Here is a 27,142-nt window from a genome sequence, read left to right as displayed (position 1 = left end):
CTTATGCTAGAGTTGTTGGTTTTAGTCCACAATCTATACAAGATAAAAGAAAAAATGTCTTTGTTTTTTTTTAATAGAAAAAAAAAAACGGATAAAGAGTGGTTGAGGGTTGAATGAGGAAGCATGTGGAAAAGCTTGTGCTAGGAGGATAATCATTGATGAGCAACCATGTAGCTTTGTGAAGAGAGAATGATTTCAACATTTTTGTGAGGTAACATGTCTTGAGATTGATTCATCATCCCATACGACAATTTATAGACTAGTGTATCAACTATATATGGAAAAGAAAAAGAGGGTGGAAAGTTTTTTCTTTTTGAACAAAGGGTATGACTTAGAATGGATATAGCTTGAACTTCCCTACAAAAAATATCAATTGTGTGTCTTCTCATTTCATTTGTAGTGCTTGGAGCCCATCCAAAATAACAGTATTGATGAGGGTGTTGTTTACTAGGGTTGGGTATTGAGAAAGTTTATACTATTACATTTGATGTTGTTGCCATTAATTATATAAAGAGAAAATTGAAAATTTTGAAATGGATGCATTTTAGATAGTCAATTTCTACACTTACATTTGTTAGGAAGTTTCCCAAATTCCTAATTAGTATAGATTCCTTTTTTTTTGTAAAGAATATTATATAGAATATTTCTAGGTTGATATATTATTGTAATATTAGACTTCCTTATAGAATAAGGAAGATTGTTAGAAATATCTCTATAAATATTCTAGGTCATGAGAGGAAAAAGTTATGAGACGGAGATAGACTTGTAGAGACTATACGAGGTGGATAGAGATGTGAGGAAGAACGGGGGTACTCGGTGGAGCGAGAGGACTCGTAGTACGGTATGGATACAAGGAATGGGAAAACATGGGATGTTTCGGGAACCTAATAGTTATATTTGGTTCTATCCTTTGTAATATTCTCTATTGTATAGTGAAATCATTCTCTCTCATCCGTGAACGTAGGCATAGTTGGTCGAACCACGTTAAAACCTCGTGTACCGTATGTGTGATTGTTTTATCTTTGTGTTCTTGAACTAACATTGTTGGCATCAAAGCTTTCGCTGGCATAACAACTGGTATCAAAGCTTGGGTTGAAGATTTCTGAAATAGTAAAAGATCACAGAGCACACAAGATGAAAACAAAAGGAATTTTCACTAAAGGTGGAGTCGATTGCTATTTCGTAGTGATATGATACAAAACGTTTGTGTCATGGAGAGCTTGAAGATTAACTTCATGGAATTTGGTCCAAGGTGGAGATTTGTTAGAAAGTGTCCAAAATTCCTAATTAGTATAAATTCCTTTTTTTGTAAAGAATATTATATAGAATATTTCTAAGTTGATATATTATTGTAATATTAGACTTCCTTATAGAATAAGGAAGATTGTTAGACATATCTCTAAAAATATCTTAGGTCATGAGGGGAAAAAGTTATGAGACGGAGATAGACTTGTAGAGACTATACAAGGTGGATAGAAATGTGATGAAGAACAAGAAGTACTTGGTGGAGCGAGAGGGCTTGTAGTAGGGTATGGATATAAGGAGTGGGAAAACATGGGATGTTTCGGGAACCTAATAGTTGTATTTGGTTCTATCATTTGTAATATTCTCTATTGTATAGTGGAATCATTCTTTCTCATTCGTGGATGTAGGCATGGTTGGCCGAACCACGTTAAAACCTTGTGTACCTTATGTGTGATTGTTTTATCTTTGTATTCTTAAACTAACATTGTTGGCATCAAAGCTTTCGCTGACATAAAAACTGGTATCAAAGCTTGGGTTGAAGATTTCTGAAATAGTAAAAGATCACAGAGCATGCAAGATGAAAACAAAAGGAATTTTCACTAAAGGTAGAGTCGATTGCTCTCTCATAAAGATATGATACAAAAAGTTTGTGTCATGGAAAGCTTGAAGATTAACTTCATGGAATTTGGTCCAAGGTGGAGATTGTTAGGAAGTGTCCCAAATTCCTAATTAGTATAGATTTTTTTTTTTTTTTGTAAAGAATATTATATAGAATATTTCTAAGTTGATATATTATTATAATATTAGACTTCCTTATAGAATAAGGAAGATTGTTAGAAATATCTCTATAAATATCCTAGGTCATGAGGGGAAAAAGTTATGAGATGAAGATAGACCTGTAGAGACTATACGAGGTGGATAGAGATGTGAGGAAGAACAGGAGGTACTCGGTGGAGCGAGAAGGCTCGTAGTAGGGTATGAATACAAGGAGTGGGAAAACATGGAATGTTTTGGGAACCTAATAGTTGTATTTGGTTCTATTCTTTGTAATATTCTCTATTGTATAGTGGAATCATTCTCTCTCATTCGTGGACGTAGGCATGGTTGGCCGAACCACGTTAAAACCTCATGTACCATATGTGTGATTGTTTTATCTTTGTGTTCTTGAACTAACATTGTTGGCATCAAATCTTTCGCTGGCATAACAATTGGTATCAAAGTTTGGTTTGAAGATTTCTGAAATAGTAAAAGATCACAGAGCACACAAGATGAAAACAAAAGGAATTTTCACTGAAGGTGGAGTTGATTGCTCCCTTGTAGTGATATGATACAAAAAGTTTGTGTCATGGAGAGCTTGAAGATTAACTTCATGGAATTTGGTCCAAGGTGGAGATTGTTAGGAAGTGTCCCAAATTCCTAATTAGTATAGATTCTTTTTTTTTTCTTTTTTTTGTAAAGAATATTATATAGAATATTTCTAGGTTGATATGTTATTGTAATATTAGACTTCCTTATAGAATAAGGAAGATTGTTAGAAATATCTCTATAAATATCCTGGGTCATGAGGGGGAAAAGTTATGAGACAGAGACAGACCTATAGAGACTATACAAAGTTGATAGAATGTGACGAAAAATAGGAGGTACTCGGTGGAGTAAAAGGGCTCGTAGTAGGGTATGGATACAAGGAGTGGGATGGGATGTTTCGAGAACCTAATAGTTGTATTTGGTTCTATCATTTGTAATATTCTCTATTGTATAGTGGAATAATTCTCTCTCATCCGTGGACGTAGGCATGGTTGGTCGAACCACGTTAAAACCTTGTGTACCGTATGTGTGATTGTTTTATCTTTGTGTTCTTGAACTAACATTGTTGGCATCAAAGCTTTCGCTGGCATAACAACCGGTATCAAAGCTTGGGTTGAAGATTTCTGAAATAGTAAAAGATCACAGAGCACATAAGATGAAAACAAAAGGAATTTTTGCTAAAGGTGGAGTCGATTGCTCTCTCGTAGTGATATGATACAAAAAGTTTGTGTCATGGAGAACTTGAAGATTAATTTCATGGAATTTGGTCCAAGGTGGAGATTGTTAGGAAGTGTCCCAAATTCCTAATTAGTATAGATTCATTTTTTTGTAAAGAATATTATCTAGAATATTTCTAGGTTGATATATTATTATAATATTAAACTTCCTTATAGAATAAGGAAGATTATTAGAAATATCTCTATAAATATCCTAGGTCATGAGGGGAAAAAGTTATGAGACAGAGATAGACCTATAAAGACTATACAAGGTAGATAGAGATGCGAGGAAGAACGGGAGGTACTCGGTAGAGCGAGAGGGCTCGTAGTAGGGTATGGATAGAATGAATGAGGAAACATGGAATGTTTTGGAAACCCAATAGTTGTATCTGGTTTTGTCCTTTATAATATTTTCTATTATAAAGTGGAATCATGCTCTCTCATCTGTGGACGTAGACATGGTTGGCCGAACCACGTTAAAACCTCGTGTACCGTATGTGTAATTGTTTTATCTTTGTTTTCTTGAACTAACATTGTGGGTCTCAAAGCTTTCGTTGGCATAACAACATTTTTATGCTCATATTTTGGGTTTGATTGTGACCAAGGGCTTGAGAGATTTGCATGATTCTCTAGCTAGTATTAGGGATGTTCTTTGATATGTTGGATCTTCCCCTGCAAGATTACAAAAGTTTAAAGCGTGTGTAGAACATGGGAAAATCTATTTTAGTGGTATTATGGTGTTAGATGTGCCTATTAGGTGGAATTCCATTTATATGATGTTGATTCAAGTATCAAGTATGGAAAAGTTTTAGAAATGTTAGAGATGGAAGATGAGAACTATTGCAATTACTTTGTTGAGGATGATGGTAAGAGGAAAAAAGTTTGGACCACTTATACCAAATGATTGGGAAAATGCATAAGTTTTTGTGAAATGTTGAAAAGCCTTTTTGACGCCACATTGAAGTTTAGGGTTACATTAAGAGTGTGTCAAATAGTGCCTTTCGAAAGCACTTTTAGCATAAAAAAACGCTTTTGAAGAAAAATCAAATATTTGATAAAATTTAGAAAATACTTTTAAAAAGTTGAAAAATCACTTATAGTATTGAATAGAGAAACATTTAATAGACGATTCTTTTAAAAAGAAGAAAATACTTTCACTAAAAGCACTTCAAATAGAAACACCATCAAAAGCATAGAAAGTGTTACTTCTAATACTAATTTTTATGAATTGTATTTAATTCATTTTGAGTTGGTTGAATGGAATTTGGCAACCAAAATGCCATGGAAGCTTGAGAAGTATTGAGGTTCTCCTTATGGAGTCAACAAATTATTGACTACTTGAATTATGCTTGATTTGAGATGTAATAAACTTGAATCATTGGTCATTTTGTTTTGAACAAGTATATGATGATGTTGTTGTTGCATCTTTGACAAGGTAATTCAAAGAAAACTTTTTATTTCTATTTTTGTGTATGACTGCTATAATTCATGTGAACCCACTTTTGATACTACCCAAACTTCTAGTGAAATTCAATCATCGAGTGTGGTCAATGTGTCAAAGGATTAATATGATTTGTGATCATCCTTCTCTAAAGTTGTCTAGATTAAAAAAAACAATCATTTGAACCCTCTGATGATGTAGAAATGAAAACTTTGATGTGCTGAATTGGTGGAAAGTAAATTCTACAAAGTAAAAAAAAAAAAAAAATTGTCTCAATTTCTGGGTCTGCTTGCAGATCAGGAGGTCATTTTGATGACTGTTTTCAGAGTTCCCTGAGTCTAAATATGGCGGAGGCTCGGATAGTGGGACTGGTTGATTCTATATCTGATGAATCTTCAATTTTCTGGTCCGTTTTCTTTTTAAATAGCTGCTGGCTTTATGTATATGGACTACTATAGGTGTTTTGATTTTTTTCTTTGGACTACCATATTGTGCATCTATAGATAGCTCTAGTAGTTATCGATTCTATTGAGATAAGCTTGATAGGGAAGACAAATGTTCTTTGTTCTAATATTTTTGTCAGGTTAATTTCACTCGAACTCCCTAAGATTTGGTGTAAATACACCTAAACACCATTGATTGCCATTGATTGTTATCGGTAATTAGGGTTGGAAAACAAACTACATATTTGTGAGGAAAAAAAGAAGTGAATTGCATATCTTTCCTTTTTTTTTTTTTTTTTTTTGATAACCGTGGATGTCCGGGCCAGTTTTCGCATACCTCGACTAATCCCACAGGGAAGTTAACAACCCGATAAACCTCTAGTGGCCCTGAGGGGACTCAAACTGATGACCATTGGGGAGCAAACCCAAGGCCGGTTCAACTGAACATATCCTTCCCTTGAATGTGAACTTGTAATAGGATTTTCGGTCTTGCTTGAGCATCTGGGATGGATCCTGATTTCTCCTATGATGGTATTACAGAAGCATGCACCTTCCTACAAGCCCGGCCACACTTGCACAATGGGTGGATTATGAGCGATGACCATAACTCGAAGATGGACTGAGCAGAGAATCCACTGAGCTGAAAAAACAGAAAGACATGGAATAGAAAAATATCAGCTATTGGTTTGAAGTTTGCTGTTAAAACTGTTGTAGAAGAAAACGTTCCAAACCTGAAAGGATAACGATGTTCCAACATGGATTAGCTTTTCCATCTTCTGATTGTATGGTCTTCACAACTCATATTTCATTGCATATTTGTTGACCATCCTTATTCAAATCGAGGAAGTCATCTGACCGATGCATAAGTAACAATCTGAGGAGATCAGTTTGGGCAGATTGTCAATCATGCTTGAAACTTAGGAATATTGGTATGCGCAGAAAATAGTAAAAAGCAAGTACCTGAAACTTCAACCAGTAAGAAGAAAATGATTCATTATCAATACTATGGCTCACAAGACAATGACTTCATCATCAATCTCAATGCAGGGGATATGAGCAATTTTGTGCCATTCTTTCCCTTTATCTCTTTGGCATCCCTTTTTCAACCGATGACAGTGGTTAATGGTAAGAAACGAGAGGCAGATAGGCAGCCCGTCTTTAGGGAAGGACTTGATGTCAGGACAGCTGTAGATCTCCAGGCTTTTAAGAGAGGTAAGGCGCCGAAGCCCCTCCTTGCCCAATGACTTCATTGGAAGATTGCATATTCTGAGAGATGTCAGAGTAGAGGGCAGCAGTCCCTCTTCAGGAAATGACTCCAATCTATCCTCTTCTTTAAATCCTCCCCTGATGGTAAAAGTTTCAAGAGAAGGGTGTCTTTGCAATCGCCACTCCGTCCGACAAGCTATGAGTTTGTTGCAATATGAGATCTCGAGAAAAGAGAGGTTAGGCGGTAACCCTCCTTCTGGAAATGAAACTACTTCTGGACATTTGTATAACACCATTACCTCAAGGGATGGGAGCTGTGTATGCAACTGGTGGGGCAGTGACTTGAGCTTCTCACAATTGAAAACTCGAAAGAATCTCAGGTTGGGGGTGGGCAATCCTCCTTGGGGAAAAGAGACAAAATTAGGACAATTACAGATGTGTAAGGTCTCAAGAGAGGTGAGATCTTCATGGTGAAGTCCCTCTGGGATTGCAAGGGACTCCAAATTCTCACAATTCCAGATATTAAGATACTTAAGCTTAGTGAAGAAGCCTAATGGAAAGGATCTGAGAGAATCACAACTATTTGTCATCCAGAAGGTTTCAAGGGATGCATAGGAGTTGTGAGCCATCTCCTCAGGAAGAGGGAACTCTAGTTTTCTGCACTTGGAGATAGATAGTGTTTTCAATGAACCAACTCTAGGAAAGGTCCGGAGAGAAGAACAATTTCTGATATACAATTCTTGGAGATGGGCATTGTTGAATGTCATTCCCTCAGGTAGAGACTGTAGAATGTCGCATCCACCGATTTCTAGCCTTTCAAGCATGGATGGCAGCCCCATCTCTGGAAGTGAATAGAGACTTGGACATTGCCTTATCTCTAACCGCTTAAGAGATGTGAGCATGTGTAAAATGGGGGGCAATTCCTTCAGCCGTGGGCAGTTGCAAAGATGTAACTCTACTAGAGAATGAAGGTGTTGCAATCCGACTTGTATGGAAGAAGTGGCGATCTGACCTCCTGGTAGGTGTGTCATGTTAAAAATTTTGCTTGCAGACAAGGAAGAAACTGAGGTTAAGTGAAAGGCACTTTCAAGCACCACGTTATCACATTCATGCAACTTTACTTCACAAATGGAGGGAACTGTTGGAAGTGTCACCACTAGCTGCCTGCATTCAGAAATCTCAAGTTGTCTTAAAGAAGACAGGCGACAGGGTAAGTCCCTAGTCAGTTTGGGGCATTTTCGAATACAGAGTTTCTGGAGACAAGGGAATTCTTCACCTTGAATTCGTAAAGGAACCCATTCCTCCCATTCTGGCATCTCCTCTAACATTAGAGTCTCTAGTGATCCAAAAGGCTTTGCTGAAGAAGAATCATTGCCATAAAACTCTGCACCCACCCTCTTTACTGCATCAAAATGCACAACAGAGAGGCTTTTAAGATTGGGAAGTTGCCCAAGTGGAGGCAAGTAAGGGCAGTTTTTACATTTGCTGAGATGTAAGAACACCATATTTGTGAATGAAGGTTCCCCTAACCAATCTGGAAAGTTTGAACCACTGTAGCAATCAATAGTAAGCTTTTTCAACTTTTTATGAGGCTGGAGATGTTCAAGTACACTTGCTTCATTTTGCGAATCAACTGCAATATTGTTATCATTATCTTTCCATTTCAGCACTAACTCATCAAGGTTCTTCTTATCCTTTACATTGGCTTCCCTGGCATCCATAGCATCAACCACATTCTCCAAGTTTAAAATTGAAAGTGTTCCCCCAAGGCAGAAGAGGTCTCTCAACTCTCTGATACTTGACCCATAATGCTTGCCCACAACAAAGGCAGACAAAGTTTGGAGGCTTTTTAATTTTTTCATTTCCATTGGCATCCCTTTCAAAGAAGTTCCACTGTTCTCGAGGTGACGCAGATTGATCAGATTCCCCATGTTTTTAGGCAGCTCATTCATATGATAGCAGTGTGACAGTACCAGTGTTTGCAAATTCACAAGTGTGCTTACTGATTCAGATATTCTTTTGATTGCAGTGTAAGATATATCAAGGTAGCGTAGATGCCTTAGATTTCCAATTGAATCAGACAAGTCAGTGATCTGATAGTGTGACAAGGATAGAACCCTCAAACGCTTTAGTGTTGGCAACATATGAACTAGTACCTTATGAGTTAAGTAGCAAGCTTCAACTTCAAAAGACATATTTAATGGTAAGAAAGTCCGCAAATTATAAGCTTCACGAAGGAAATCAAACTTCTCAGAGCCGTCATATGATTCACGAAGGTATGATGAATGTCGAACCCTTTCAGGATTTTTTTGCTGCTTTCCAGCCTCCATTCTGAGACAAAATTCTCCAGATACAAATTGCGATAACTCATGCATTGAGTCATGCATCAAGTAAAGAGATTTATCACGACCGGATTGTTGAAAAAATGATCTCATTAACAGATTGCGGAAACACATGTCACCGACCTTCTCCATGGTTTCCCCACTGCCAGAGTCATCCAGTAAACCTTCTGCCATCCATAATAACACCAACTTCTGCTTTTCATATTCATAATCCTTGGGAAATATGGAACAATATGCAAAACATCGCTTCAATTGTGTGGGAAGATAATGATAGCTTAGTCTTAAAGATGGAAGAATTCCACTCTTCTCAATAGACCTCCCAATGTCTTCGCTGCCAAGGGCAATCCTTTGCATTTCCTCGCTATCTTCCTCCCAATTGGTTCCAGGCTTCTGCGCACGTCTGAATTTATGTTTGCAAACGCATGTTGTGCGAACAGTAACCAACATTCTTCTGAAGATAGCTCACCAAGGTGATGAGAAGGAAGGGTGGACATGAGATATGCGACTTCCTCATTACGGGTGGTTACAATGATGGCACTGCCTTGAGCTCCAACCTTGAAAGGTACTTGTAAGACATCCCAGTTATGGTAATTTTCATTCCACACGTCGTCTAAAACCAGAAAAAACTTTTTCCCCTTCAATTCATTCTTCAAACTATCTTGTAACAATTCCAAGTTCTTGATGTCATAAGAAGTTTTAGTCACCGATTCTAGAACTGCCTTGGTTATTCTTGTGACATCAAATTGATCCGAGACACAAGCCCAAATCCCCATCTCAAAATGGTTCTTCACCCTCTCATCATTATAAATCATCTGAGCCAAGGTTGTCTTACCAATCCCACCCATACCAACAATGGGAATCACAGAAATTTTACTATCCCTAGTTGTTTCATCTGAAAGCAATAATTCAATAATCTTCCCCTTGTCAGAATCCCTACCATAAATTCCAGACCCGTCCACTGAAGAAGTGGTCTGTAACTTCCTCTCAGTGGCATTTGAGAGCCCTCTAACATCTTCCCTCAAAGGGAGGTCAAATTTTCGTTTTGCAATAGCCTCTAACTCCTTTGTAATTCTCTTGATAGTTCTATTCATGTTTTCATTAAGTATGAGAGCGCCAGAACCAGAACTAGAACAACAAGTTGGGATGAGCTTTTGTACCTTAGTCATGGTGATTTGAGGTCCACCCATAGGCTTTGGTTGCTTAGCTTCAGTATCAAACTCGTCCAGTACATCTTCCATGTCGTAGGCCAAAGCCTTGAGATCATCCAACCAAACTTTCACTCCTTTCTCCCTTATATGCTTCTCCTCAGCATCATTTAGAACTGCTTCAATGCCCAACAGAGTTTTCCTCCACTCCTCAAAAGTTGAATCAACCTCAAGGAAGCGGGCATAACTCCACAGCTGTGGGGAGAGAAATTTGGTAAACACAGCCTCAAGGAATGCAGATAGAGCTGCCTCTGCTGCAAACATGTTTTCTCCCCCAAAAACAAGGAATTTAGGAACTGAGGGAAAGGGGTTCAGGATGAACTAGCAGGTGTTTGGTTGGGTGGAAAATGAGGTCAATATAATCGTGGTTGAATCCACATCTGGTGAACGAAGGATTAAAAAATACAGTACATTAAAAAATAACAATAAAAAATGTATTGTTATACAGTGCATTCAACTCCTTCATAGTCATCCCACAATGCTCATTGTACTAAAGTCAACAAGAGTTGGTATGGTGGAAAGCAATCCCATTAAGAAAAAGAGTTGATTATGCTTTAGTTGTTTAAGAGATTTTATAATTCATATAAAAAGTCTATGCTTGAGGAAAGAAAATAACCATATAAATATATTTTTAATATTACTATTATTTTTTAATATTAATATTATTATTTGATAAGTCAATGTAAATATTTATTTACTATTTAAAACAGTATAAATAACTTTTATACTAATATTCAATGTTATAGTTAGTATATCTTTGTCTCTACATACCCCATTACTATCTTGTACGTATTTTGTTCAAGTATTGCATAATTAATTAATTAATTAATAATAATAATAATGGTAGTTTGCAAATAATTTTACAGGGCATTGGTTAGTACATATCGCATGGTAAGATCAATTGACCACTAATCTATCTTATTTATATCTTTATGTAAAAATCCCTTATATATATATATATATATATATATATATATATATATTATATATATATATATATATATATATATATATAATACTATTTTTTGGTACATACTTAGGGGGTGCTTATTTATTTATTTATTTGGTTTAATTCTAAATATAATATTAATTTAATTTAATATTAAATAGTGCTTAATAGTGTTAAATATTACGAAAAATTGAGTTTCCATACTCATAAAAATAATTACAAAATAGAAATGATTGAACTTCTTTGTTGTACCAAAATACTTAAGCCTAATATGTAGTAGCTTTGGTAAAAAAAAAATCAGAGAAAAAACTACTATGATTTTTGCAGTGTTCTAGGTATGGTCCTCAAGGACTGACTTATGAGATTTGTCAATACTAGGGTAAATGAATTGCTTTTGTTTGGATGCTAAAGTGAAAAATAATATGTGAATAAAGTAAAGTGAAACTAAGTAAAAGAACTAAATTAATAACAAAACAATTATTATTTTTTAATTCAATTGATTCAAGTATGAGGCTTTCCACAATCCAACTTAAGGTATATAAATAGAGAGAATAAGGGTTTCTCAAGTAAAGTGATCTTAGGGTTTTGGGATCCTTGGCCATTCGCGATCAACTTAAGTTCTATAACTCAAAATTGCATCCAAAACCTAATTTTTCCTTTTTAAAATAGATTCCTAAAACCATCAAATAAATAAGATTGATTATTGGTTTAAGGTTTGACTTTTTAACCTTTCTCACCCCTTATAACTTTGTTTTGGGGCAAATAACAATAAGGAATACGAAAATAACTAATGATCCAGAGTTACCAAGAATCACTAGTATCGAGTAATAACCTACCATATCATTTCCTAAACTAACTCACAACGATAGGATAAAAAAAATTGATAAAATATCTCCCAACCAATAATTAATCTCATTGTTATAATAATTTACGCATTGTTCCTATAAGTTTCTAACCCTTAGATTTTCATGCTTCAAGTCCCAAGTCGGCTTTTTAGCCTCTCATGGGGTGATGTCACAGTTACAATCCATAATAGGATAAAAATCCATAATTTAAATCCAAAGAAACTAAAAACAATATATTTAATAAAGAAGAAAAGAAAACAAATCAAAGTTCTTATCTTCTTCCACCTTCAATGTTCAACTCTTTAGAAAAAAGATCCAAGATTTCTAAACCCTAGAACTAAGAGAGTTTATATAATATTATCAATTACCTAACATGTAGCACACTCTCATTGGCCACTTATTACAAAATAATTACCTAAAAATGACTAAAAAAATAATAAAATGATGATTTCTAGTTGTGTGGGATCCACTTAGGGTGAATGGAGTGCCCTAGATGCAATTTCCAAGGTAGAGGAGGCGAAGCATCAAAGTAGCAGTGGGTGAATTCAAAATTGGGGTCATTTTGAATTCACAAGTTGCATTTCGAAATTGTCCTTCAGCTTTGTATAGTTGTCTTCAAATGACCATAACTTGTTCATTTCAGCTCCAATTTGCACACCATTTGAAGTGTTGGAGTCTTGACTTCTTGAGCTTTGAAACAATATATGGTATTCCTCAACTGGACTTCAGAAAATGCTCCAAATTTGTCCTTAAATTCAAAGTATATGTTGCCACCAGATTTTGAATTCTTAATTTCCATGCAACTTAATCTTGCTTCATGCCTCGTTTTCTATGTTTTCTTGCCTTCTTTCTTACTCCATAATGGTCATTTCTCATCTCTCAAACTCATGATATCCTTGTTTTGCCTTTCCTCATGGTCCATAGTCTTTACTCACTCATTTCTTCATTTAACTTTTTCTTGATATTTCAAAATCTAAAGTGATTTAACTTGCACCATTTTCTTCCATTGAACTTAAGATAAATCTCCAAAATACAAGTTAAACTTATGGTTAAGGTCTTAGCATAGATTTAGCTTAAGTTGGGTAATTTGAGTGTCCTTTGGTGTGCAAATCATATCGAATATGTGTCATTAGAGCACATATTTTGGCTCCAATAAAAAAACTCTTTAAAAATAATTTAAGTTTTATGCACTCACTGATCAAAGGTAGTACCCGAATGGTCAAAGATACTACCTTTAACCAAAAAGTGCATGAAATGCTAATTATTTTTAAATAATCGCTTGAAATTTGTATTTTATAAATTTAAGTTCCTATTTTGTGATTTTTTTTTTCATTTGAGTGTATGGAAACACACTTTTCCCGAAGTATTAAGTTGTTTGTTTTTTTAATATTTTATTTTTAGGGTTTATTATATTTTACTTTTTAACCTAAAATGTGTTTTGCACATTGCTCCATTGAGTTTAAAATTGAGCAATGTACCCTTCATACTTTATAATTACATGCAATGTATATTTTTGGAGTGATGGTGTTACATTTTTTGAAGGAAGGTGCATGTGCTCTCCACATGACCTTTAAAGTGATGACAGAAAGGTAATTTTGCAACCAAAAATAACAAAACCCCTCTAACCCTCCTCTTCCCCGTTGCTCATTCCTCTTGTTGAATCAAATCCTATGACAACAACCCCAACTTCTTTGTCTTTACAAATCAAATCCTGTAATAACAACCACAACTTATTGATATTTACAAAGCAAATCTTGTAACAACAACCATGTATCAATTAGGGGTTTAGTGGACAGAGCAAATAAGAAGCTAGAAAAGATTCCATTGATTGTTTGACATAAAATACTTTTTTAGAAAACCTCACAATCCAAAAACTTGGCCCCTAAAAAAAAAAATTCCCTGAAATGTATGTCCAAAAATATTTTCTCTTAAACCAAGCACAAATCCAAATGAAAAAGAGATAAATCAAAATTGTAAGAGATTGTGGAAGCAATGAATAAAAAACAAAGATGTCCAACAAAAACAAAGATGAAATTAAAATGAACGCCAATCATTAAGTAAAAAAAAAAATCATTGGATGCATGAAAAAACAACCTAAAATTATGTAGACTACAAAGTAATAAACTAATATCAACAAACCAAAATTTCTCCAAATTTAAAAAGGAAAAAAAAACTAAAAATGTCATAACGAATTGCAGATAAGTTTCCCTAAATCTCACCCAAAATTTCCCCAAATTTTTTGAAACATCAAAACAAAACTTTATTTTGAAACAACAAATTGAAGAATTACATCAAATTTTCATCTATCTTCTTTGTTGAGTTTTAAAAAGAAATTTCCTCAATTTTCCCCAAATTTTCTAAAACATCAAAACGAAACCCTAACCCTCTTTGCCAAGAATTTTCTAGCCATTAAAGAAATTTTAAGACAAAAAACATATCATTGAACTCCATATTGTCTCTTCGATGTTAGCTCTTCAATGCAAACATTAGCTTCCTTAGGATTTTAGGGTTTCAACTGCAATTTGGGGATTCAGCAAAAGGAACGATAAGAGGAGAGGAACAAACGATGAGGGTGAGAAAGGCTGGAGGGGTTTTGTTTTGGTTGCAAAATTACCATTTTTCCCTCACTTGAACAGGTCACGTGGAGAGCACATGGACCTTCCATAAAAAAATGTAATACCGTCACTCAAAAATGTACATTGTATGTAATTATAAAATATGGATGATAGATTACTCGACTTTAAACTCGATGGGGCAATGTGCAAAACACGCTATAGGTTAGAAGGGTAAAGTGTAATAAACCCTTATTTTTATTAAGTATTAACTTGTTTGTTTTTTATATGCTACAAATCAAGATCTTAACATTTTAATATATTAAGAAAAATAATTTAATTTAACGTATTTCTAAAAAGTTCAAAATAATAAAATCATTATAATAAATAATTTATCATTATCATCCTTACAAAAAATAAAAACAAAATATTTAAACTTAATAATTTGAAAATAATGGATTGGAAAAACTAATTCAAATTAAAAAAAAAAATAGAACAATTTAAGTACATATTTTCATACATCCAAAGACATCACATTTTATGCTAATATCTAAACATCACATTTCTTACAATGGTAAAAGCTAAAAATGAGAAGTTAATTAAAAACTTGAAAGAGTTTATTTGCGAGTTGATCTCAAAACTATTGCATGAATTCTTGATCAAATACTGCAAAAAAGTTACATGTAGTTGAGATTTGATTTTGATTTGTATTGTTACTTTCTAATTTCACTTCATTGTTATATTAAAAAAATAATCCATCAATACTTGAGATTTGTCAACAAAAATAATAAATAAATAAAAAATAAAAAATTGCACACGGAGAAGCATGTTATGACAACTTTTGTTTAAATAGTAAACAAATAACGTGTTATTCTCTTCAATAGTGGGAAATGCACCTTAACAACACCAAAAGCACGTTCAATAACATTTCTTAATTTTGCATGACATTGGTTGTATATCTCCTCTTTTCCTACAACTCTACCACCACTACAAATTTCACTAAACCAACAATGTACATTACGATATGGTACCATAAAACCTCGAGTGTGTGTGTATGCTACATCTACTAAATTACATTTAAAAAAAAATGAAAATTTGAGTTGATTATTATTATGAATAAATACAAATCATATTAAATAGAAATGAGAGCCCTTATGCACATATCAAAGATGCAAAAGAGATTTGTTTCACCTTTTCATGATGTTAATGTATCGCTAGATCTCATGAGAATGAAACTCTTCCCATTGACTTTAGGATATAAAACAAAAACATGGTTTAGTACCATCAAACCAAGGAGCATAAGAAGTTGGAATGATCTACAAACCATCTTCTTCTAGAAGTTTTTCTTAGCACATTGAAGCAAGAAATCTTGAACTTCAAGGCCAAATATGGGGAAAAGTTCTCTGCCTAATGGAAGAGGTTTGAAAAAATAAAAATAAATTGAAGCCTACATTCATCACAAGTTTGATAACTAGATGTTGGTCCATACTTCTATGAAGCAATGATATCTCAAATGAAACAAGTGGGGGCCATGTGTGGAGGGAACTTCCTTAGCAAGAATCTAGATGAGGTGATTCAGTTTACATAGGACATATATCCAAGAGATGGGAAAATCCTAGGATAAGGGGTGACCAAGTGAAGAAGAGTAAAGTCACTACCCCTAATCCATGGGAGGTGGAATATACTCTATAAATCTAGACCATAAGTTGTAAATCAAGGATCTCAAGTTTACACTTGCAAAACGAATGGAAGAGTAGGAAACCAACAAGATAAGCGTTACAAATGGAATTTTCGCTAGAGGTCAATGTTGTATCATTTGTGATTTTATAGAACATATCATAGGACAGTGTCCCACTAGTCCTACTATTAAGGGGATTTTGACCAATGTTTTCAAAATCGAACCAATCATTAAACCGAAAAAATTTTCGGTTCATGGTTCACTATTTGGACTAGTGGTTGAACTATGGTTGAATCAGTAATGCCATAAATATATAATTTATATATTATTAAAATTAAAAATATTTATAAGAAATTACACACACACACACATACATAATTAAAAATTTTAATAAAATAAAAATATTTATGAGAAATTAAATATATATATATATATATATATATATATATATATATATATATATATATATATATAATTAAATTTTTAATAATATTTCATTTTTATATTTAATATATCAAATTAAATGACAAAAATAAATATAAATGTATTTGAAAAAAAAACCTCATTTTTATATCTATTTATACCCATTTTAGATAATCCAATTTTTAGGCCTATTTATACTCATTTTTTTAGAGAACCCATCTAGACCCTCCATTTTCATACTTAATCTTCACAATTCATTTAAAAAACAAAACCTTAAAACTCTCTCTTTCCATCACCAATCGCTTCCATTTTTCCCTCTTTCTCTTTTTCTTTTCCATTTCTTCTCTTCTTATTCTCTTCTCCATTTTCTTTTCTTTCATTCCATTTTTCTCTCACCATACCCGCGCTTACCCTGACTAGCAACCACCTCACCGTTTGAAGCAGCTTGAGCATGATTGCTGATCAGTAGCCAGTAGTCCTCCCATTCCTACCATCTCACTATATCTCTATCAAGGGGAAAAAAAAAATAAAGACTTGCAATGAACCGTTCGATTCACCAAACATCGATTAGTTCACTAGTTTGATTGTCGATTTTGATAATGCAAGGCCAGTTCAATAGGTCACCGACCCAAAAGGGTGGACCAAACCAGAAAGGTCACCGATTCAGTCTAATTTTTAAACCAATGATTTTGACCGAATAAAATAATGAAATAAGGATGTTCAAACAACAATCAAGAAACAAACTCTTATCCCATAAATACAATTTAGGTTGGAGGAATCACTTAAACCTCTCATAAAGCAATCAAGCCAATTATCAACAAGAGATGTTGAGACCAAAATATTGAGACCAAAGTCAATTTTGAAACCAGCAAATGATGCAAATTTCTCCATTTAGATAAGTGCTTCAAGTTCACTTCCCACACAATACCAACATCAACAAAGTCACTCTCAACTAGGAAATGTCTTTTCAACCCTTGAGAGTTTTAATTTAAAGCTTCATCCATAAGCAAGATAGCATCCATGTGGAGCCAACAAAGTTCAATACTCATTCTTCTAAGGCCACCACAAACATCTAAACTTCTATAAATAAGCTAAACATTTATGGTCCATAAGAGAAAGGTAGAATCCTTGCCCAACCTCAACAAAATTCAAGAAGAGTTGCTAAGGTAGGTATGAAACAAAGAAGATCACCATAATGTTGAAGTGTTGGATCTAGAAATGGCCTTAATGATTGTATTAAGTTTTTTTTTTCTTAAAAGTTTTGGTTATTTCCATGTATGAATTTTGGTGATATTAAACTATAATTATTTTAAAATTTACAATACTTATTAAGTTCATATTATTATTAAAAAAATTTGAAGTATTTAATTAGTGATTCATTGATGGGAAGAATCATAAAGTGCTTACATATAGAAGAGTTTTCCATACCTTTCTCCACTCACAAATTTTAAGAGTATTTTTCATACCTATCACTAAGGAGTGCATGAAAGAGAGTGGGACACTAAAAATCAAGAGTAAAGTTTAAAACAATTACTTAAAGAACTCCAAATCATATTGAAATTGGGATTATGGATCAAGGTATGCTTTCTTCTTCGTATCTTAAATGTCATTTTTTAAGTTTGATATTAAACACTAAATAAAATATTTTGCATTTGTTGATTGAATAAGGAAAAAAATGGGAATTGATTAAATGAAGAAAAAATTAGGTAATTGCATCCTATTAATATGAAAAAAATCAATAGGGCATTTTAGCTATATTATTATTTGCATCATGTACTCATCTCTTTTTAATCGTCATTCATAAATATACTTAGCTCTCTATAAGAAAATAAAGAAATAGTAATTATAATTATATATAGAAAATCTAGTAAATACTTTGGTTTTTTTAATTAATTAATTAATTACTCTTATGACTCATTTGTCACATCATTTTCATTGTCGTCACATATTATCTCATTTTATTTTCTCGATATCACATTTGTCCTCCCATAGGTTAAAAATATCCATATTTAATGTATGAAATAATAATAATAAATTGATGTGAATGTTAAGCTTTATGTATATTATAATATAATCACCCAAAATAAGAGGTTATAAGTAACATAACTTTAAGTAAAAGATAATTAATCCATTAAAATTACATTATATGCATATTAAATTTAACACCTATCTAGATGTTCATCAAAGCCAAAAGGTTAGACAAAAAGTAGGCCCCTAATGGGGTGGGGGATGGGGTAAACCCAAAAATCCTTTTTCCAACCCAACAAAAACTTCCATGCTTGTTTGATTAATTTTGCGAACAAAATTTATAGCTTAAAACAACTTAAAATGAAAACAAAAATAAAGTTGTTTTCGGTAAAAATTTTATATTGGTTTATCTACGAAAATGGTATTTGTTTTTCGATTTAATAGAAAAAATCAAAATATTTGACCTTTTTTATTCCATTCCCCAACATCTACAAAATACCTTTATTCTTAGCCCTTACATGTCACAAAATTCTACTTCCATCCTGAACAAAGGGAGGCTTCAACTAAACAATTACAGACAACAATGGAGGCAACACAAAAGCCTAAAAGGAAGAATCAATCAATTGGGTTAGTGTCAAAGTCTGAAGTTAGAGCTAATCCTCAAGCTTGGTGGCCTTTCATAACACTACAGATGAAATATCTTCATAAACCGTCCTCATGTCTGGTCTCTCAGATGCTGGGAGGATACAATTTAGAGCAACTTGCAGCATTTCATGCAGACATCTTGGTGGGTGGTCCACAGACTGCATACCTGGAATGAGCCTGTCAAAGCACTCACCCCAACGGTTTTCTGCAGCCAACCACCTCACCCACTCTGTCAAATCCACCACTCCTGTGTTCCCGGACACTATCTCCCCAGAACTTTTTCCGGTCAGCAGCTCCAACAAGATGACCCCGTATGCATAGACATCGCTTTTCAATGATGGGCACGGTTTACTTGAGCTGGCAAACTCAGGTGGCCGGTAGCCAAGAGCACCTGCATTTAGAACCTGCTCAGCAGTGCCTGCAGGAGTCATTATCCGGTGGAGACTGTAATCAGTTAGGAGTGCATTTAATTTACGAGTTTCTAATAAGATATTTGTCGATTTCAGGTTGCCATGAGGTATGGCTCTCTCGTTATGGAGGAAGTTCAGACAACAGGCTACATCTCTAGCGATCTTGAGCCGCTCAACCAGGGACAGGGGTGGGAATTTTCTTGGCTCCATCTCTGCATAAGAAGTAACAAGCATGCAAATCATCCGTCACAAGTTAAGATAATGCCATAAATCGCATTTAAAATGTAATGTTTGGGATCTAAAAAAAAAGAATTGTGACAAATTGATTCAATCAAGGCGAAACTTTGACTATGTTACACTATCATAGATCACAAGAATGCAAAATCAGACAAATATTACAAATTTGTCCAACAAACATATGCATATCTCATTGATCCTCAACTAGACAACACAATGTTTTAATCATCTGAGCAATTTGTTTATTTCTAGGGTGACAAAAATTATTCTACCCAGGCCAAAGAATGTGCTCAAACAGTATTAAAATACAAATGAAAAGTAAGATAAATAAACTATAAGCTTAGCATATTTTAGGAGTGAAGATGGTCATATGCTTAGAACCAGACATATATTTCCAAGAAAGAAAATTTGAAAAGATTGGAGGTCAACTAACTGCAATCACAAAAAAGTACAAAGAAACTTACGATGAAGATAAAGGGCTAAACACGGTGCATTGATGAAGTTGGATATGATCAGCTTCTCATGCTCCCTTAGACCCCAGTAGTAACCCTGCAGAGAAACTAGATTTGGGTGCTTGATGTTCCCAAGTTTCTTTGCTTCCCTTGAGAATTCCTTCCTTCCTTTTGCTATCCCCTCCCTCAGCCATTTTACAGCTAATACATGACCAGAGTCAAGTGTAGCTTTGTATAATGTTCCATGACAACTCCTCCCAATAACTTCTGCCGGAGCATGTGAAAGTTCTTCTGAAGTAACCACCAAAGAGCCATCAAATAGATGTAGATCCCCAGCCAATTTATCTGGAGAACACACCTTGAGCACATCAGGATTCTCGTCTGGCCGATATGGGCTTTTAGAAGGTGATGGATTAGAAGGTGACAGGAGAGATATTGGAGAAGATATTCCTTCATCTTCTCTTATTGGTTCAGGAGGGCTGCCATCACTAGGCTTCTTTGTAACTAACGATATAATACCATGCTCATGTTCATATCCCAAGTGCGATGAAGATGTATTGTCTTGAGGGAAACTAGATGAAGTAATTGATGGATCTAGAATTTTGTGAAGTGCTGATGTATGAAGATCAGATGAAGTCTCCTTTTCGGTACCTTTCTTCATGCCATTCCCTTTCAAACTGTCCCTGCTACATTCTACCCAGTGGGCCCCATAACATATCATTACGAACAAGAGAGCTATCATAGAAACTCCACCAACCAAACCAGCAATCAGAGCAGCCCTAACAGCAGGCTTCATGTGGGACGACCCTTGCCCCCTCAAATCAAGATCGGGAGCAGCATTTGATGATGATGGTGAACGAGGGAAAGCCAGTAAGGAATTTCCTGGATGGAATGCTGAATCAGGAAACCTCCTCAAGTTTTCAGGTACTATGCCAGAGAGATTATTATAAGACACACTGAATCCTTTCAATCCATCTGGAAGGTCATCAGGGATGCTACCCTCAAAAAGGTTGTTAGATAGATTAAGATAAACTAATTCATGGAAACCACTAATTTCTTGGGGCAAATGACCACTTAATGAGTTACCAGATAGATCAAGAGAAACTAGGCTCAAATTTTGGGTGGAATCAATTGAAGGAATATCTGGGATTGCCTGCAGAGGTATGGATCCAGTCAAATTGTTGCCAGACAGGTTAAGATCAGTCAATCTTGTTGAGTTGAAGAAGCTTGGGAGGAGGAACCCAGTGAGCTGGTTGAGGCTTAGATCAATCACTTTTAATTCCTGGTATGTACCTAAAACAGGCGGAAGAGATCCCCCTAATGAGTTGTTGGATAACTTGAGTGAAATCAACCTCAAGAACTGAGAAGTCTGGTTTGGCAAGATTCCTGTCAATTTGTTTGAGCTTAAATCAATAATTTCCACATAATTTCCCCAACTTTGCATTCTGGACAAGTTCCCTGACAGCATATTATTACTCAGATCAATGATGGAGCAGTGCCCCACCCTGGCAGGCAAGAGACCTGTCAGCCTGTTTGAAGACAGATTAAGATTCTTTAGAGTTGCAGACGTGATACTTCCGACAGGACCTGCCATGAACATGAATTGTTTTAGACTAACAAAGAAAAGCAGGAAAATGGGGAAGCATTGGATTCAGCATTGTTACAATCTGAGAATAATGACATAACCAATACTTGTAAGACTGAAGAGCCTGAAATTAATAAAAACCATATGAAATATTATACAAGGCAAAATTCAACATCCCAGAATAAGATCAACTAGAAACTGCACAACAATGTATAATATAGAAATAACTTTCAAAGAGTTGATGTGGTATTTACATCATAGGCAGTTATGTAAGAAATAATATCATACTTTTCTATATTAAGCATGAGTAGTTTTTGGACATTATTAAATATTTGATATGAAAAATTTATGCATTGGTGTGATAAACGGAGGAATCACATGTACTAAACCTCATCATATCATATCTTGGTAAGTACACATTATTCATTTCATAGGTCCTAATGCATTTAGGATTTGATCCTTTCAGATTCTTGCAAACATTATTTTCTATTGAACTAAATCAGTAACTGCATTAAGTGCCAACACCAGTACCACCTTATACAAGGCACACCAATGTTGTGACTGAGACCAATTGAAAATTAATCAAATCGTGTCAAAAAACTCTAATCAGAGAGGACAATCAATATTCAGATAGATTTAATACCAGCCACAGCAAAGACCTGCATGTTCAAACAGAAATATTTTGATAGAATATAATCTTTACACTTGCTACTTTAAGCGATATTGATGGGCAAAGGGAACCCTTTTATCATGGAAGTTCAAACTAGCAATATTTTCCTCTCATTTCTTTCTCCCTCTTGCAATCAGAGGAGCATTAATACACTACAAGACTAAGAAAAAGAAAATAAAATATACATATCAGACTTCATTTAAGCAAACCCAATACGAGTCCAATGATTATGATTCAATTTCACAAATAAAAATTCCCAGAAAAAAAGGGACACTCAGTCACAATGATTCAGATAAGGGCATCAAAAGCACTGCTGTGAGCAGTTAAAGAGACAAGCATGAAACAATGAAAGCAGGAAAGGGCAATGAGGGGGGCCCAATGGTAATTAGTCCATGATGTGCTCCCATACTATCCAGCTGATGAAGCAGGACAATAACTCTTCGTCTTCCAATTTCATTTCTTTACTAGTTCTATTTATTAAATTTTCAATCAAGTACATTCATGATCTTCTGACTTGCTCAGACAGAAGTTAAAAATGCCTGAGCTGGAGTATCTCTGTTTAGGGGTTGATATAACATATTTGTGGTAGCCACATATCAAAAGGGAATACAAACCCTACAACCACCTCAACCATCCCCTGAGCCCCACCACGATCCCCAACAATCCACTCCTCCCCACTCACCCTGGCCACATTGCTTCATTGTACATCAATTCTACTTTTTGTGAACCTTTATAAAGTCACTCCTTTATGAAGGAATGATGAGATGCACTCAAATTGTGCACCTTTGTTTCAAAATCGTAAAGTCTTTGGTATGATGAGATGCCAATCCAAAATTCTACCAGAACTGCAACTACAATTATCTACCCTTATTATTTTCCTCTTTACCTCTATTATTAAAGATATGTATGTACGAAAGCAAGTCCGTGTACCAGATCTGCAACATATTACACCAATATAAATTTCAATCCTGACTTATCACCACTACTGCTTCAAATCCTAATTTCTTAGGTCATCATAATATCAATAATTGCAATATTTCATCTACCCTTAGTCTACAAGCATCATTAAACCAGAAAACCAGAAAACCCATCATTAAAACTAAGCCTGAACAATCCCAATCAACAGCAACTGCTTTGAATTCCTTTTAGTCTATAAGCATTTTTAAGCCATAAGTAATCCATTGCAACTTTCAGCACAGACCCATCAACTGGCCCCTTTCCAGGATATTCACCCATGGAAAAGAATATGCATAGAACAAACAACTTTCCAATTTTTTTTTTTTTTTTTTAAAAAATAAAATTACAACTTCTATTATGAAAAAGAGTAGCATACTAAATGCAGAGAAAATTCTTCAAAATGAAATACCTTCAAGCTGGTTAAGGCTGAGATCTAGTTCAGACAAGATCATTGAGCTCTCCTGGAAAAGAGCTTCTGGTAGAGACCCTGTTAAGTGGTTTCTTCCAAGTCGAAGAATCCGAAGAGAGACTACAAAATTGAAGGAAGGAATAGCACCCACCAACTGATTATTACTAGCATCAAACACCTCTAAACTGTCAAAATATGGCATTCCATCATGAGCAAAAAGCTGGCCAACTAAGGAATTGCAGCTAATATTCAAATACTGAATCGAGGAAACGAAGCTGGAGTTTCCAAGTCCCAAGTCCAGTGATCCGGAGAACTGATTACTACTGAGGTCAACATGCACCACGCTACCCAATTCAGAGAGAAAACGCATAATGTCCCCGGAAAATCCATTTGCCCTGAAATCTATATACTTCAGCTTCTCAAGATCTCCAAAACCAGATGGCACTTTCCCTTCAAAATTGTTGGAAGAAAGGTTCAGAAGAACTAAATTCTCCAGGTGGGTCAAGTCTGAGGGTATCAGCCCATGAAAAGCATTGTGTGAGAGATCCAAATATGCCAATGACTCAATGGAGCCTACGTCCTCGATAGTCCCAGTGAAAAGATTGTTGGAAACTGATAAGTTCTGAAGCATTTTAAGGCCAGTAATGGCAGTGAAATGAAAATCTCCAACTATACCCAAGTCGTTTAGGGCGATGGATGTGACATGGCCTTCGCTACAGATGATTCCAAACCAGTTTTCTGGACACCCATCAGACGCTAAGGATTTAGAATCCCATGAATCAAGAACTCCAGAAGGGTCTTTCTGAATCCCTTTCTTGAGCTCTATGAGTGCCCCGAAATCTGATTGTCCCACTGCCAATTCTACCAACAACAAGAATATCAAACACGTGGAATGCATTCCTACTACAACAAACCTCCACTCTTACTCCTTTTCTACAAATTCTAGGCCCAAAACACAGAATTTACACAATTCAGAAGAAAACAGAATCAACCCATGTGCATTGAAGCAGAAAAAGAGCAGAAAACGACCAGACAATAATGCAGAACAAAAAATTTTTGGACTTACAAAAAAATAAGACAAAAACTAGAAGCAATGGGGTAAATGAAAAGGAATGGACATAAAGAATGCAGTTGCAACTAACAGAAACCACTAAGAGAAAACCAGAGCTCAAGCATTGCTAAAACAAACCCATTTTTGTAAAACTGGAAACCAAACTGTGAGCAAATCAAGTCAAAACCAAAATGTACCCAAAAAGAAAAGATGAACAAGAAATAGAAAGAAGACCCGTGACTGCTGAAACAAAAAAACAACGAAAAAAAGGTGGGATTTTGCATAAAATCCTACATCTTCAACACTGGGAGTCACCGCAAAAGAGGGGCTTCCTCCTCTCCATCAAAGCCCCACAAATAAAAAAAAGAAAGACCAAGCTAAACACTAATACTTGAAACCATAAGCGCACAATCTGAAATTTGTGAATGTACTATGCAATGTAGGAAGGAGGCTCAAAATTAAAAGACAGGAGAGAAGGTGGAATCCAAAGATGAGACTGAGACTGAGAGTAAAAGGAGCGTGGAGTAGAGAACAGAACAGATAGTTGTACTGGTAGGTGCAGTTATTACCCACAAACTCAGAGGGAGGCCTCTTGTGTTGATTGTTAGAAACACCAAATTGGTGAGCTGGTGTTTTGACTTGCGTTAAATTTTCTTCAAACGAATCCCAATGCCTTTAGGCGTGGGAGTAGTGGGTGGGAATCTTCCCTCCTCTACCTTCTCTTCTCTCTCCCCACCCCACCATTCTATGGAATTTTTATGGAGCAAATGGTATAAAAATCAAAACATTTTAGAGAACAAAATTTCATTAAATATTTTTTTTTTGGGATTTTTTGTAGTATTAGTTTACAAGTCAAGAAAATTAAGAATTTTTTTTAACCTAAATATATTGTTTTCAATTTGTTAGGCATCATGTGAAATGGGTTAAAAAAAAAAATATATCATTTTGCATTGGTGTTCAAAATTTAAAAAAAAAAAAAAAGAGAGAGAGAGAGAAAAAAGGATAATTATATCTTATAAATTGATTACTTGAAAATAATTTAATACAATAAATATAAATTTTATAATATTAATATTATATTTTGAAAATAATATTTTAACTTTGGTTTTAATTTTTTGTTAAAGCTAAAAATATAAAATTATTTCAAACCAACTTAGATAGAAAGATAAAGCAACTTTAAAAAATAATAATTTAATACAACTCTTCTAAAAATATTTAAAATAAAATTGCAATTAAGTAATATATTCTATTTTTGAAAACCTTTTTATCTTGAGAATTCAAATTTGCATTAAAGTTGGTATATATATGGAAAATTTTGTAAAGTATTTTTATATAATTTTAAGTTAGAAATATTTAATATTTAGCGACCATGGTCAAATCAATAATTGAATCAATGTAGCATATATTTTTTTTCAATTTAATGATCATTCGGTGTCAAAATATTAAAAAATATATATATTTAAATCAACGGAAGAATCAATGACTTGTAATTTAATAATTGATTTAATTTAATGGTCGATTTGAAAATATTTAAGGCATGTGAAACAATTGGAACAAAAAACAGTAACACATGTTCGATAACTAGCAAATAGTTTTAATTTAATCTTGTTTTTATAAACGAAAAATGGAATATTTTTGGAGATCATCTCTTAATTGTTTATTACAAATTGGTTAAAAATATTTTAGGTTTACAAATAAATTTTAATTTAATATATTAGAAAATAATTTTTAAAAACTATTTTTTAAAATTATTTTCGAAAACAATTACTAAGTAGAATCTTAGGACTTGTTTGGTAATTTTTGTAGAATAAAAGTCTGTTTAAAAGTTTAAAATATTTTTAACATGTTTTTAATATTTTTAAATATATTTTAAAAATAATTTATATATATAATGTTTTATTTTTAATTATTGTACATATTTTTATAATTATTTCTTAAAACAGTTTTTAAAAAACAAGTAAAAATAATATAAAACAATTAAAAGATGTTTTCTAAAAATACTTTATTTTAAATTTTTATAAACTCAAAATAGAAAACAGTTATCAAACATGTTTCCTATGTTTTTTTTTGTTTTAAAGAACAAAAAATTGTTCTAAAAAACAATTGTCATACAATCCATTAGCAACTCTAAAAAATTAACAATTAAATACTAAAATTAATTTACATAAAAGAAAGAAGAAAACAAATAAGAATATATTTTTTTAAAAAAATAAAAATAAAAATAATAATATAAAGGAAGTGGAGGGTCTTTAGAAAGTGGGGGAGAGTATGGGTTTTTGAATATTAAGAAGATTTAGGAGTAAGGCATGTGTTTGTTTTATTTTGAATTTCAGACAAAGAGTTGAGGAATGGGGATGGGTTGGTCATGAGAAAATTATTATTTTTTATTTCAAAAATATGATTTTACA

At 34.1% G+C, this 27,142-nt stretch overlaps 3 protein-coding genes across 3 annotated transcripts; all 3 read right to left on the bottom strand.

The window, feature by feature from the left end:
- Window positions 1-6,160: 6,160 nt before the first annotated feature.
- Window positions 6,161-8,872, bottom strand: LOC117916955 (putative disease resistance protein At3g14460). Its single transcript, XM_034833198.1, has one exon. The coding sequence runs from the start codon at window positions 8,870-8,872 to the stop codon at window positions 6,161-6,163; it is 2,712 nt and encodes a 903-aa protein (XP_034689089.1).
- Window positions 8,873-8,898: 26 nt separating this feature from the next.
- Window positions 8,899-10,223, bottom strand: LOC117915770 (putative disease resistance RPP13-like protein 1). The gene has a single exon (XM_034831449.1). It carries the CDS (start codon window positions 10,165-10,167, stop codon window positions 8,980-8,982), a length of 1,188 nt encoding a protein of 395 aa, XP_034687340.1. The 5' UTR covers window positions 10,168-10,223; the 3' UTR covers window positions 8,899-8,979.
- Window positions 10,224-18,759: 8,536 nt separating this feature from the next.
- Window positions 18,760-25,440, bottom strand: LOC117916654 (probable inactive receptor kinase At5g10020). Its single transcript, XM_034832784.1, has 3 exons — window positions 23,684-25,440; window positions 20,075-21,649; window positions 18,760-19,585 (listed from the first exon to the last, which is right to left on the bottom strand). Exons 1-3 carry the CDS (start codon window positions 24,579-24,581, stop codon window positions 18,996-18,998), a joined length of 3,063 nt encoding a protein of 1,020 aa, XP_034688675.1. The 5' UTR covers window positions 24,582-25,440; the 3' UTR covers window positions 18,760-18,995.
- Window positions 25,441-27,142: the final 1,702 nt, after the last annotated feature.

This window comes from Vitis riparia, chromosome 6 (genome assembly GCF_004353265.1).
Source record: "Vitis riparia cultivar Riparia Gloire de Montpellier isolate 1030 chromosome 6, EGFV_Vit.rip_1.0, whole genome shotgun sequence".
Classification (NCBI taxonomy): domain Eukaryota; kingdom Viridiplantae; phylum Streptophyta; class Magnoliopsida; order Vitales; family Vitaceae; genus Vitis; species Vitis riparia.
This window is presented reverse-complemented; position numbering and strand designations above follow the sequence as displayed.

What these genes read in the sequence shown, in the direction of transcription:
- LOC117915770 (XM_034831449.1), bottom strand. Translation starts at nt 10,167, where the DNA reads ATGTTTGCAGCAGAGGCAGCTCTATCTGCATTCCTTGAGGCTGTGTTT.
- LOC117916654 (XM_034832784.1), bottom strand. Translation starts at nt 24,581, where the DNA reads ATGCATTCCACGTGTTTGATATTCTTGTTGTTGGTAGAATTGGCAGTG. An exon ending in CAGCCTTAACCAGCTTGAAG is followed by an intron (nt 21,650 to 23,683) that starts GTATTTCATTTT and finishes TGTTCATGGCAG; the next exon opens with GTCCTGTCGGAAGTATCACG. An exon ending in TTTAGCCCTTTATCTTCATC is followed by an intron (nt 19,586 to 20,074) that starts GTAAGTTTCTTT and finishes CTTCTTATGCAG; the next exon opens with AGATGGAGCCAAGAAAATTC.
- LOC117916955 (XM_034833198.1), bottom strand. Translation starts at nt 8,872, where the DNA reads ATGGCAGAAGGTTTACTGGATGACTCTGGCAGTGGGGAAACCATGGAG.